The sequence below is a fragment of the Cylas formicarius genome, unplaced genomic scaffold (genome assembly GCF_029955315.1).
Source record: "Cylas formicarius isolate icCylForm1 unplaced genomic scaffold, icCylForm1.1 PGA_scaffold_2__14_contigs__length_35257938, whole genome shotgun sequence".
Lineage (NCBI taxonomy): Eukaryota > Metazoa > Arthropoda > Insecta > Coleoptera > Brentidae > Cylas > Cylas formicarius.
The window spans coordinates 16,177,934-16,192,853 of NW_026844319.1; the positions used below are offsets into that span (position 1 = coordinate 16,177,934).

The window sequence follows — 14,920 nt, forward strand, 5'->3', positions numbered from 1 at the left end:
AAATTCGTTGGAAAGGACTTTTACGGTTTATATTAAAACTTTATGTTACACGTTTTTATACCCGAGCACACGAATTGGTTATTTCTAACTGCGATTTCTGCTTATTTATTACGCGATTTGAAATATTAAATGAAACGTTTTGCTAGTAATCATTTGATTTGAATGCGTACGTAGTAATGAGATTGGTAATGAAAAGGTGTTTGTCATGAAAATGCGACATACATTTTCACGAGAATTTACCAATGCATGGGCGTGCTCAGTCAGAGGCAGTATGTGACTATTTCGAAATTTATAATAAAACAAAAAAAAAAAAGATCTTTTATGTCTGCCACTCCATATTACTTAACTCAGACAATATTAGGTAAATACAACATTAATCTGCGCCAATTTATTTCCACACACTTATTTAGTCTCCTCTTTAAAAAATTAATGAAAACGGGTCATATTTTCACTGCCTATTCTAGAGAATATTTTGTGATTGGTTAGTTGATTGAAAGCGGAATTTTGTTGTTGACTTCTAACGTGTATCAGGCAAGATTGACTTAATTTCCCATGGCTCTGGAGCAGTATGTTTTGCGTAACTATAACCGAAATTGCCAAAATTCTATTAACCAATATATTTTTTGTTCCAGTGAGATGCTGAAGTCGCATTGTTTCCATTTCCATGGCTGCATTGGTTAGCCATGCGATGCATCGGTTCCCAACGTCACCTACGAACGCAGTTTATTCTTCCTATGGTCTAAAAGTAAGTAATTGCAAACTGCACGTTTTTAAGAAATAAAATTACTAGCAGTCCCCAGCAAACGACTGCCAAATAAAGAGTTATACTAAATCTCTATGTCTAATAGTTTATAAGGTAAGGTAAGGTCACACACTACTCTCCGTATTCTGCTTGCGAATGACTGCTAAATAAATTATTTGATGTAAGGCTACAAAATTATCTTCCAGCAAGGCAACCTAATGCTTCTAAATTTAACATATGAAATATTGAACAGCTGGCACACACAATTAGTAATCTGCATGAATCGATGTAATTAGGAGTCCGCAAACAGTTTGAGTGAAATCCTTATTTTGGTCGGAGATAGAAACTAACTAAAAGGCACACTTTCTGTCGTAAAATAGCAATTTACTGTATGTACACATCATTTGAGGAGACCGTCAATGACTTAGCTAGACTCAAATCTTAAATTCCTCCCGAACAACAATAAATAGTTAAAATTTATCAGAGATTACTTAAAGCTCTAAGCTTTGTAATCAAATCGACTGTGAGTTTCATTAATCCTAAATGCTTATATAAATAACATGTTCTGCGCTGCTTCCTCAAATATCTACCATATACAACTCATGGCACATGCCGACGAGATTGAACTTGAACTGCGAAATATTCAGGTTATGGACGGTTATGAACTATTTGAACAGAATTTCCATTTTTTGTTTGCCAAAAAGCACTATTAATGCTGCAATGGAAATCATACTTCTATTCCTGAAATATAGATGAAAGTAAGCACGTTAAAATCTCCGAAGACCAGCGATTCTTAGCTGGAGATAAAGATGACTGAAGCTACATGATGCGAAAGGTCCAACAAGAATATGAAAACTGGGGTCCTAGGTACTGTGTGATAAAAATGCTGCCTTTCTTTTAAATATCCTGACGTAACAATTTACCCAAGTAGAGCTATTTTGGAGCAAATAAATTACACAAAAAAAAGAATATAGTACATCCTCGTCTACATAATAACAATGTATGGCTCACAAACATTAAGCAAAAGATATCAGAATAAATTATTGGCTGTGGACATGAACTACTGGACAAGAAGCAATGGAGCATTCAGGCTGGACGATGTTAGAAATGAAACAGTAAGACGATCTATGGGAGTAAATAGAACTACAATAGAAGCTATAGAATCTAAAATACTTACATGATACGGCCATCTCGAAAGAATGAGAGAGAGAGGGAGAGAGTTCCAGACCACTCGCAGATATATATATATATATATATATATATATATATATATATATATATATATATATATATATATATATATATATATATATATATATATATATATATATATATATATATATATATATATATATATATATATATATATATATATATATATATATATATATATATATATATATATATATATATATATATATATATATATATATATATATATATATATATATATATATATATATATATATATATATATATATATATATATATATATATATATATATATACATATTTTCTAAAACAATGCAATTTGAGAGGAGGTGAAACTTACTTTTCTGCAGTTAAGATTTTATAGTCATCAGATTATCAATGTTTTATTTTAAAGAGAATTTAATATTATATTGTAATAACAAATTTGTCATTTTATTTGTTTTTATCAATAGGTCTTTTTCTGTTAGACAATAAATATTTACGTTTAGGTCTTATATGATAAATATTATTCAAGGCGTTATTCTTATGATTATTCCGTGATTTCTGTCTTTTTTTAGAGCGATTCTAGTTCTTCTCGCAGCACAGGCGTAGGCGGAAGCGGAACCGAAGGCGCTCTATCGCGCTCGATGCGCTACGCAGACCCGTGGCTTTACGGGAGCGTCCGAGGAAACCCTGGTGGTTTCCTGCTCGCTCCTGCACTCGTGTTGTGCACCTGTCCCGATTATATCAACGGCACAAGAAGACCTTCGAAAAAATCTCCTCACACGTGCAAAAAATGCAAAGGGACCAGATTGCCCTTAAACTCCGAATCAAAATTTGGAACCGTACGTATCATTTAAATTTTTATATCGATATTAAGTATTGGTTAAGCAGAATTCTTAAAAGGCTAATGCTAATGCTAATAATTTGTACATACGCTAAAAATGTGACCAAGGGCGACGTAGTTTCATTCATTTATTTTAGTATTAAGTATGTAGTTTTATGCACATACGTCTTGGTGCTTGCAGCTGGATTCTTATTTACTTTGAAGATTATTTGCTCGTTCAGCAACTATGTAAAAATTTTGAAATACAGGTACGATGTTACTCCAAAACTCATTCGTCATCATCGACGCCCTTAAGAGCGGGCACAGTCCACATTACATCGTCACCTGCAAGGCCATCGATTCTACCTGCCGCTCCGGATCCGTACGATCTGATGCGGCGGTCCAGACTTTCCGTACCGGAGCGAACCGGGTCGCCCTATCGCGGCAGATCTATATCCCCAAGCAGCAGAAACGTCGCAATCGATGTCAAACGCGAAAACGGTACCAGATCGAAAAGTAAGCTCTTAACTTGCGAAACCGAAATGTTAATATCGATTTTTAGGCATCAAAAAGGATTCTCTCAACTCTACCGTCGGGCGTCGATCCATACTGGAATGCAACATTAATCCATACGAGTTGATGGCTGGTGATAAGCCGCAGCAATCCAATGAAACGAAAAGTGTTACTGTATTAAACGGTCAGAGGATCAGAGTGAGACCGACGTGCCTGAATATTCATCAAGATTATGAAGACGTTTTGGACTCCAAGGCATCTGCCGCGCAATATCCGTTTCCCAAGTACAAGCCGAAAAGTCCTGTCGCCGGCTTGAGTGCAAAAATCAAACCTTCAGAAGAAGATTACGAACGTAACACTATACCGCGAAATCAGTTCAAGTCTATTTTGAAGAAACGATCGACGTTGCACAGCGGCACAGACTCGGCTACGGATTACGAAGATGCGACACCGTCCCCGTCGAGAAAATCTGGATCTCAGTTTTACATTCCTACTCCGCTTCCTATGACACCTCGCAAGAAAGTACAGTTTCTAGACGCAAGCGAAAGCGATGGTAGTCTTCAGTCCAGCTCCAGCGATCTCGAAGAAGAACTAAAGCCTGATACGAAAGTTGTAATTAAGAACGAGATTGAAGATGAGGAAGAAGTTTTTGAGGATGCATCGGAAGAACCAGCACCTCCAGATAAAAACCAAGAACTTTCTGAAGCCGTGGAAGGTGCGTGTGCAATTGCGTCACTCCAAATGTTTTACAATCGTTTTCTTGTTTCAGCTAAAAAGAAGAATAATAAGTTGTTGAAACTGAAGCGCAGTTATAGTGACCGGTTAAACAATAAACAGAATCACGTTGTTTTCCACGACACGATGGCTCTGCGTAGCAAAAAACGGCCCAACGTCAAGATCACTTTTTCAAGCGAAGACCTTGAAAAGCTGGATGGAATAACTTCCAGAACGAGGAAAATAAGTCCGCGACCCCATCGGCCGCCCCCGCCTCCACCTCCAGTTCAGCTTTGTGACAAAGAGAAAAAAGAGGATTCCGAATGCCAACAACTGATTTTGCCTAAACCAGCGCCGATCGAAAAGGCCGATGAAATAGAGATATCAAAAATTCAAGAGGTTCCGCCAATCGATGGAGTGGAAGCTTTAACTCCTCCGTCTGCGCCACCAAGGAAGCGAAGCAACAACAAGCAACCTGCACTAAATGTCATCTGCAAGACACCAGAAACGCAAGCGTTCCTCGTTGGGCCTCAAATATCGGAGGATAGCAATAAGACGGTGGTTCAAATTAGTTCGTCACCCATCGTGTCACCTACTGTACATAAAATTCAGATTAAAAACGAATACCCCGATTTAAATATAAAAACCATATCGGTTAGCGAAAGTCCGCAAAGGAAAACATCGATTCTTATAAATGGAGACAACTGCTACTCTACGGTGAACGTCAACGACAACATTCCCTTATACCAATCTTCGGTTATCGTTAAAGATGACACTACCACGATGAGATCGCCGAATAGAAGCAGCAGCAAAATTTATATTACGGGCACTTTTATAAGTTCTACTGATACCGCCAACGAATCAGAGGCAATCAAAGATAAACTGTCGGAAACAAAAGATGATATACTCATTGTACCGGACATACGTGAGGGTACTTCTTGGTCTAAAGCTGAACATGCACTTGACGACGACCAGAGTTCGTCTTCGTATCACTCTGCATCGTCCCACTGCATAAAAGACGAAAAGGACTCGACAACACATCTTCACGAAATTCTTCGAGATCCGGTGGAAGCGGTGCGTCAAAACTTAGTCCCTCATGTCTGTGGAAAGTCAGACATGTCTAGGAGATCACATGTAAACAAACCATCAAAAACTCTCGACAAGAACGCATCACTTTTCGAGTCACCACTGGAAGATACCAATCTCTCGTCATCTTTAGAAGAGTCTTTTCTCAGGCTGCGATGCTATGAATCACTTGGGGACGATTTCAGCTCAGAACACAGTTCTTCAACGCAGTACGAGCTCATGGATCCCGGATCAGATAGCTACACAGATCACAGCAATCGCAGTTCAGTCACCGAGGAGGAGCTTTCGAACAGGACGAAATTCTACGAGCTGCTGGCGGATGCTGATCACGTCGAAGTATCGGAGAACGAGGATCACCATTATGAAAGCATCAAGATCAATAACGATCCTATTTATGAGGAAATTGAGATTCCACCGCCATTGCCAGCGAATCCGCCGCCATTGTGTCTTCTGGACGACCTCCATTTGGATAAAGAGTATACGACGAGGTAAGTTCGTTCTGGATCAAATCATTATGGATTCAATCAGGAAAAAAGTTGACTAAACTTGCTTTACAGGTCAATATTTGAAGGGGCTTCCAAGTACGACATACTAAGCTACCTGGTGGACGCAAAAGAGCGCGGAATAGTACAAGAAGATGGCTACGCTTATAGCCTCGCTAACAACCAACCGAACGACGAAGAAACCAAAGAGTCTTACAACCGAACGTCCCACATGAGCACCGTCAGCGATTCGAGTGAAGACAATTCTCTGATCATATCCGGAGCTATCATAGACGAGAAGGCGACTTCCCAAAAACCAGCCGAAGTTGAAAGAAACGACTCGGGCGTCGGTTCTGAGACCAGTAAAAGTTCGCTGAGCAAGTATAGGAGTAAGCAGGAAATTTTGGTATCATGCGAAGACTGCGAATTCGCTTTAGATTCAAAAACCGAAAGCGAGCCGTTGTTATGCAGGAAGTGCAGTAAGAAACGATCTGAACGCAAGGAAATTATTACCGAGATAGTGGAAACGGAGGAGAAATACAGCAAAGACTTGCAAATCATTTTGGAAGAGTTCTATCAACCGATGCTCGTTGCCGGTCTACTTACTCCAGATCAGCTCGCAACTATTTTCTTAAACGTCGAAGAGTTGTTGGAAAACAGCCAGGCGCTAGCCGAAAGGCTTAGGGATGCCGTGGAAATTGCTCTCGAGCAAGGAGACGACGACCTGTTGACTGTAAATATTGGTAAACTGTTCCTAGAAGCGGCTCCAATGCTTCACGGATTTGAAACTTATTGCGTTCGACAAGGAACTGCGAGTTTGCTACTGGCCAGTTTGGAAAAAGAAAAGGAATTGCTAAGGATTTTTCTTCGGGTCTCCCAAATGGAAAATACGCTGCTGAGGAGGATGAATTTAAATTCTTTCCTAATGGTTCCGGTACAAAGGGTAACCAAGTATCCGTTGCTTCTCGCGCGGTTGTACAAAGTTACCCCTGTACACCACCATACTAGGGAGATACTGAAGGAAGCGCAACACAAGATCGAACTTCATTTGAACCACATGAACTCGGAAACTAAAGATGTGCCAAGCAAATTGTGGAGACGGATAGGGAGTAACTCCGGTAGGCGGCCTAGCACGGAAATGGACTTGGCCAATATAAAACTAAGGAAAATCGCTGTGGATGTGTTGGAATGGAACCATGACGAGGCCAAATTCATCTTAGAGGGGAAGCTGTTGTTCACGCAACCCACGGACAACAACTGGAGGAAGGGGAGAACTATCAAGTTAACTCCGATTAACGCGCTACTTGTGACTAACGGAAAGGTAGTTGCTTTGTTTTTAACTGAGATGTGTTTGTTGATGTTATCTTCTTTAGCTACCCGTAACGAAGCAATCGGAAAAGCTGGAGGACAATTGTCTCGTGTTTTCCAAACATTCGGGCGTGAGGGAGGCCGCTTTGTTGCTGGTCAGGGACAAAAATGGAAGATATTCCCTACTACGGGAACCGCTGTATCTGGACCGGTGTGTGGTTGCTGCTGATCCGGCTTGGCAGAGCTACTTTGAGGTCCAGGAGCTTATGGGAAAAGACACTTTCATCTTTAAGGTAAAATTTCGGATTTCAGGTTTGTCCGAGAAGATATTAATGCAATAATATCAACAAGAATAAATACGTCTCTACTAAGGCAGACAAGTTTTGACAGTTTCAAATTCCGATCTTGATCTTGGTTATGTTGTAATACATTAAAATTCACTTTAAGCTTTGTTAAACTCATAAAATAGGCTTAGGGTGGTAGTCGTGTGCAATATTGCCTTTGCTGCCATTCTGTCATTGATATAGATTCGTACTTCAGAGATTCTAAAGGTTTCTACATATAGTTTCCAGACAGACCAAGGCAGCATCACAATATTTGCATATACTAATCTAAATGTTACTTTTTCGAAGTGCAACATCTTAAGTTTTGTCCTTATTGTCCTATATCTATTTTGGTGAATAAAAAAATTTCATTGATTTTTGTAGGCTGATGAAGAGAAGCAGACGCACTTATGGTACAAACAGCTCCAGTATCATTCTCAAGGTCTCGGAGCATGGAGAAAGAGGAGAAACGCCCTAGCCAATATCATGATAAACGGAATGGGCCTGCGCACGTAGCACATCAGGAACCTTTGAATTAAGTTTACAGCTTTAAATAAAGAAATTATTTATATCGAACAACGATTCTTTTTCCTACTAATAATTATAATTGTAAAACTTAATGAGGTATTTTAATTATTATAAGTATTTTAGTAATTTAGCTGTGATATTTCTTCGGTCTGGTAATGGGTATATTTTAATATTATTATTGTAGTGCATAGTAGCGATGTTTAACTTAACCTAGTGTAATAATGAAAAAGTTGTATGAAATTGTAATAAAGATTTACCCGACACTTCTTTGAAACTGACCCATTTAAATTAATGATTCTTATAAAAAATTTAATGAATTCAAATGTTAAGAGTTATTATGTTGAGGCGAATTTACTTCAAGAGACTCATAGCAGCGTCATAATTCTTCTAGGACCATTCGTTTTCGAGTACAATTGGTACAAAATACTATCCGTGGCAAAAATTTACCTAAAACATCCTATCGCTCTCACACTAAAAAATCCGAAAGGTCTGAAATGGCTCGCGACCGTGGTTAATGAAGCTGACTTCTTAAAATGACCCTCTTCGCACGCTTGATGTTTGGATATTTCAGAATAGGATGTTGAAATAAATTAGAGTGCTGACAGTGTAGGTTTTGGTATTTTCTTAACTCTACCCAATATTCCAAAGTGATTATTGTTTCACTCAATAAGAATTTTATTGGGAGAAAATAAACCCAAATCATAAATACTATAGGGAATCTGTACGGAAAGTGCCCCACTATGTTTGCAAGGTTCAACAGCACAGTACTACACCGCTCATAAAAAACAGCCTTTTGAGACAACTTTCTTTCTTTTAAAAGAGATTACGAAAATGGAAAATACTATAATACTATACCATAATACTATAAATTTTTACAATCTTTACAATGCCAACAACTGATTTTGCCTAAACCAGCGCCGATCGAAAAGGCCGATGAAATAGAGATACCAAAAATTCGAGAGGTTCCGCCAATCGATGGAGTGGAAGCTTTAACTCCTCGGTCTGCGCCACCAAGGAAGCGAAGCAACAACAAGCAACCTGCACTAAATGTCATCTGCAAGACACCAGAAACGCAAGCGCTCCTCGTTGGGCCTCAAATATCGGAGGATAGCAATAAGACGGTGGTTCAAATTAGTTCGTCACCCATCGTGTCACCTACTGTACATAACATTCAGATTAAAAACGAATACCCCGATTTAAATATAAAAACCATATCGGCTAGCGAAAGTCCGCAAAGGAAAACATCGATCCTTATAAATGGAGACAACTGCTACTCTACGGTGAACGTCAACGACAACATTCCCCTATACCAATCTTCGGTTATCGTTAAAGATGACACTACCACGATGAGATCGCCGAATAGAAGCAGCAGCAAAATTTATATTACGGGCACTTTTATAAGTTCTACTGATACCGCCAACGAATCAGAGGCAATCAAAGATAAACTGTCGGAAACAAAAGATGATATACTCATTGTTCCGGACATACGTGAGGGTACTTCCTGGTCTAAAGCTGAACATGCACTTGACGACGACCAGAGTTCGTCTTCGTATCACTCTGCATCGTCCCACTGCATAAAAGACGAAAAGGACTCGACAACACATCTTCACGAAATTCTTCGAGATCCGGTGGAAGCGGTGCGTCAAAACTTAGTCCATCATGTCTGTGGAAAGTCAGACATGTCTTGGAGATCACATGTAAACAAATCATCAAAAACTCTCGACAAGAACGCATCACTTTTCGAGTCACCACTGGAAGATACCAATCTCTCGTCATCTTTAGAAGAGTCTTTTCTCAGGCTGCGATGCTATGAATCACTTGGGGACGATTTCAGCTCAGAACACAGTTCTTCAACGCAGTACGAGCTCATGGATCCCGGATCAGATAGCTACACAGATCACAGCAATCGCAGTTCAGTCACCGAGGAGGAGCTTCGAACAGGACGAAATTCTACGAGCTGCTGGCGGATGCTGATCACGTCGAAGTATCGGAGAACGAGGATCACCATTATGAAAGCATCAAGATTAATAACGATCCTATTTTTGAGGAAATTGAGATTCCACCGCCATTGCCAGCGAATCCGCCGTCATTGTGTCTTCTGGACGACCTCCATTTGGATAAAGAGTATACGACGAGGTAAGTTAGTTCTGGATCAAATCATTATGGATTCAATCAGGAAAAAAGTTGACTAAACTTGCTTTACAGGTCAATATTTGAAGGGGTTTCCAAGTACGACATACTAATAGGATGTTGAAATAAATTAGAGTGCTGACAGTGTAGGTTTTGGTATTTTCTTAACTCTACCCAATATTCCAAACTGACTATTGTTTCACTCAATAAGAATTTTATTGGGAGAAAATAAACCCAAATCATAAATACTATAGGCAATCTGTACGGAAAGTGCCCCACTATGTTTGCAAGGTTCAACAGCACAGTACTAAACCGCTCATAAAAAACAGCCTTTTGAGACAACTTTCTTTTAAAAGAGATTACGAAAATGGAAAATGCTATAATACTATACCATAATACTATAAATTTTTACAATTTTTACAATGCCAACAACTGATTTTGCCTAAACCAGCGCCGATCGAAAAGGCCGATGAAATAGAGATACCAAAAATTCGAGAGGTTCCGCCAATCGATGGAGTGGAAGCTTTAACTCCTCCGTCTGCGCCACCAAGGAAGCGAAGCAACAACAAGCAACCTGCACTAAATGTCATCTGCAAGACACCAGAAACGCAAGCGTTCCTCGTTGGGCCTCAAATATCGGAGGATAGCAATAAGACGGTGGTTCAAATTAGTTCGTCACCCATCGTGTCACCTACTGTACATAAAATTCAGATTAAAAACGAATGCCCCGATTTAAATATAAAAACCAGATCGGTTAGCCAAAGTCCGCAAAGGAAAACATCGATTCTTATAAATGGAGACAACTGCTACTCTACGGTGAACGTCAACGACAACATTCCCCTATGCCAATCTTCGGTTATCGTTAAAGATGACACTTCCACGATGAGATCGCCGAATAGAAGCAGCAGCAAAATTTATATTACGGGCACTTTTATAAGTTCCACTGATACCGCCAACAAATCAGAGGCAACCAAAGATAAACTGTCGGAAACAAAAGATGATATACTCATGGTACCGGACATACGTGAGGGTACTTCCTGGTCTAAAGCTGAACATGCACTTGACGACGACCAGAGTTCGTCTTCGTATCACTCTGCATCGTCCCACTGCATAAAAGACGAAAAGGACTCGACAACACATCTTCACGAAATTCTTCGAGATCCGGTGGAAGCGGTGCGTCATAACTTAGTCCATCATGTCTGTGGAAAGTCAGACATGTCTAGGAGATCACATGTAAACAAACCATCAAAAACTCTCGACAAGAACGCATCACTTTTCGAGTCACCACTGGAAGATACCAATCTCTCGTCATCTTTAGAAGAGTCTTTTCTCAGGCTGCGATGGTATGAATCACTTGGGGACGATTTCAGCTCAGAACACAGTTCTTCAACGCAGTACGAGCTCATGGATCCCGGATCAGATAGCTACACAGATCACAGCAATCGCAGTTCAGTCACCGAGGAGGAGCTTCGAACAGGACGAAATTCTACGAGCTGCTGGCGGATGCTGATCACGTCGAAGTATCGGAGAACGAGGATCACCATTATGAAAGCATCAAGATCAATAACGATCCTATTTATGAGGAAATTGAGATTCCACCGCCATTGCCAGCGAATCCGCCGCCATTGTGTCTTCTGGACGATCTCCATTTGGATAAAGAGTATACGACGAGGTAAGCTCGCTCTGGATCAAATCATTATGGATTCAATCAGGAAAAAAGTTGACTAAACTTGCTTTACAGGTCAATATTTGAAGGGGTTTCCAAGTACGACATACTAATAGGATGTTGAAATAAATTAGAGTGCTGACAGTGTAGGTTTTGGTATTTTCTTAACTCTACCCAATATTCCAAACTGATTATTGTTTCACTCAATAAGAATTTTATTAAAGAGAGAGTGGAAAATTGATTTGATTGAATGAAATTGAATATCAAGTAAATGGTAATTAAAGCACATGATATAGGTATAGATCAAAAACCAATGTAATTCTGCCAGTTTTGAAGTGTTTTTAACACATAATGAAATATAATTTTTGTAAAAATAATATCATGTGGCCACCAGCCCGCAAAATAATATATTATATATGTAATAATATAGTACAATATACATATTTTCTTTAGGTACGTTTGTAATTGCTCAACATTTTGGTTAGTTAGTATCTGTGTCTTCTGATTTGACTTATATGGCCTTTCTAATGCCTTTTCGATTGATTCTCGACACATTGGTGGATGAGTGCTGATATTAATAAACTAACAATATTATGTCAAAATATATCTAGATCTCACTAAATATTTTTTTGAAGAATTGAGTTGTGGGGGAATCGGTGCTTAGAGAGAAAATATCCGAAGGTACTAGTTAAATATGAAAACTATGGGCATGCGCACCTTTAAATGTTACTATAGTCAGATAGCTTTATTATCTAATAAAGGGCGATTTTTTAAGCTTTTGTTTGATAATTAAAAAAAAAAGACAACAGGAAAATTGCAGCAAATAATACACCATCTAAGTTTGTCAGCACAAGCAAATGATTTAACATAAACTCCCACAAAATAATCTCATAGCGTCAAATCACGCGATCTAGGCAACCAATTTACTCTTCCACATAAAGAGATAAATTGCTCACCAAATTCAGTACCCAATACCAATAGCACCATCTTGTTGAAACCACTTGTTAATCAGTTCGTGCAGTCTGGGAAAGAAAACCCACGTGAAATTGCTGCAAAATTTGTTCACTATGGCTAGAATAACCTGTTTAGTAAGGCGATTATGACGACCATAAAATTGTCGAAGTGGGTGAAACTTATTTGTTACAGAGCACATGATAAAATTTTTTCTTTATTTGTAAGACTTTCCTTTGGCTTTGACACACAGAAAGAAAAAGTGTAAGTCACTCGTTTATGAAGTAACTATCACTTTCAAGTCGTGCCGAATCAAACTAGTGGTTAAAATGGCGTTTATTAAGAGTGTTACAAATTATACTATTATATTTAAAAATATCCACATAGGAAAAGTTACTTGAATTGTCGATTGAAATAAAAAGTTATATTATTATTTTCATTTCGAAAGTGACTTAACTATTTAAAAAATGATAAGGACTTAATTACTTAATTCCATGTCATTACAAAAAAGCTCATTCTACAATTAAGGTCACTGAATATTTCCGGCTAAAATTGCCTTTTAATTTTCTAAGTCGATAAATCGACATCATCGGTGCCCAGCTTGACATAACTGGTATATAATCATGGGCAACGTCTCTGCTTCGATTTACACGAAGAGGTGTAAAAAATAATGAAGTATAGCGACGGCGTTACTGATTTATGTAATCATCCCCTCGATAATTATTCAAATAAAATGCTAACGCCCCTTTATTGACTTAACTACTATACGATGGTTCCTATCTCATTTATATTATATTTAAATGAGTTGTTGACTGAGGTTCATCGGACCACACGTGGAGCATTGTAGAGACGAATCAAATTATCGATTGCAGTCTCGATATAAAGTATGAAAAAGCTCGTTTATAAGAAGAACAGAAGGCGTTGGCGACAATGTTCTAGTGAAAAGGCATCTAGTAGCAATCCGTCCGATCCCCAAACAACATGGTCTTAATATCAAGAAGATGTATTAAATTTTCAAGCCCAGCCAAGAGAGCCATGCAGCTAAATAGGACGGCGAGTAGACGGGGAAGTCGAAAATGAATATGTAAATTTTGCAGGAGTTTCCGACCAATTTAAAATTCAAATTTTCTGTATGCGTTGTTATGTGGTTTTAGGGCGGAATATAGGATTGTATGGTGGAAATTAAAACTAGAAACTAATTAGGGGAGTATTCGTGATACTTACCCATGTAAATGTGCTTCAGTCTGTTTTACGGTTATTGAAAGCTCAATGTGACCTTGTTAAGAATAAAAAGAACGGCTATAAATTGAACTGCCAGCTGAAGAACATGTGCACTAATAGAACAGAACATTGTTCATTAGTTCTGCCTAGAGAGAGAGAGGGGGGAAGAGAGTGAGTGAGGGGGGAAGAGTGAGGGGGGAAGAGAGAGAGGGGAGAGAGAGAAAGAGAGAGAGGGGGGGGAGAGCGGGGAGAGAGAGAGAAAGTTTTGGTGAGGGGGTGATGGAGAGAGAGAAGGGAGAGAGGGGGGAGAGGAGGAAGAAAGAGAGAGAGAAAAGAGAAGAGAAAGAGAGAGAAGAAAAAGAGAGAGAAGAGGGATAAAAGCGAGAGAGAAAGTGAAGCGAGAAGACCGAAGAGAAGAAAGAGGCTTTTGAATGGCCATGTATCAATAAATCGAATGTCCAACCAAAACTATATAAAATAACACACTAATAACTTAAAAAAATGAATTTTAAAAAATACTTCCGAGAGGATGACCCAGCTGGTATGATATCACTATATCACCTATTATCAACCACCTATTTTATTCGTGTCGTTTGTAATTTTTCTCGACATCTATGATAAACTTGCTTCTTTGAGACTGCTTATGATTTGTGCTAATCTAAATTTTATGATTTTTGATATTATGTTGACGTACCAAAGGCTGCAATGAACTTTTGCGGCCTTGAGTCTGCTATCTCTCCCAGGTTTAAGGATAAACTAAACTAACTCAAAAAAAGGAAGAACGGATGGTCATTAGCAGATGATGATATTTCAGATGAGTTATTGTATATATTTAAGTATAGTATTATTTCTATAGGTCATAAAAATTATTGAAAATATGTGTCCTATTTGTCAAAATATGTAGATGGTTGTATAAAAAATATTTTTTTTTGTCAAAACGTTATTTATAACCTAAAATTTTATGAGTTATTATGTTTATATTATGTTATACGACAAGTTTGATAAACACCATTTTAGTTTGACATTTGCCAATACCTGGAGCTTTTGAAGTCCGGTATTTAGGACAATTAGTTTTCCTGTACATTTTTTTAAAAATAGTTCTCATGGATTCACCAAGTGACGTACATGGAACGTGACTCTCAGTCAAAATAGGTGGCTAAAATCTACCGAAAACATCCGATCTCCTCCAAATCAGTGACTAAAGTTTTAGAAATGTCAAGAATGACTCGCGGTCGTGAG

General features: G+C 38.6%; 1 protein-coding gene across 4 annotated transcripts in view; it reads left to right on the forward strand.

The window, feature by feature from the left end:
* Positions 1–7,969, forward strand: part of LOC132698404 (uncharacterized) — a 125,781-nt gene extending 117,812 nt beyond the window's left edge. For 3 of the 4 annotated variants that reach the window (XM_060664441.1, XM_060664439.1, XM_060664442.1), the window contains 8 exons: positions 633–745; positions 2,512–2,778; positions 3,029–3,275; positions 3,322–3,987; positions 4,042–5,560; positions 5,630–6,875; positions 6,928–7,155; positions 7,570–7,969. In XM_060664441.1, coding sequence (XP_060520424.1) covers positions 665–745; positions 2,512–2,778; positions 3,029–3,275; positions 3,322–3,987; positions 4,042–5,560; positions 5,630–6,875; positions 6,928–7,155; positions 7,570–7,701 — 4,386 coding nt within the window. In that variant the 5' untranslated portion in view covers positions 633–664 and the 3' untranslated portion in view covers positions 7,702–7,969. The remainder of the gene's footprint in view (positions 1–632; positions 746–2,511; positions 2,779–3,028; positions 3,276–3,321; positions 3,988–4,041; positions 5,561–5,629; positions 6,876–6,927; positions 7,156–7,569) is intronic. The other variant, XM_060664443.1, reaches the window with a different exon arrangement.
* Positions 7,970–14,920: the final 6,951 nt, after the last annotated feature.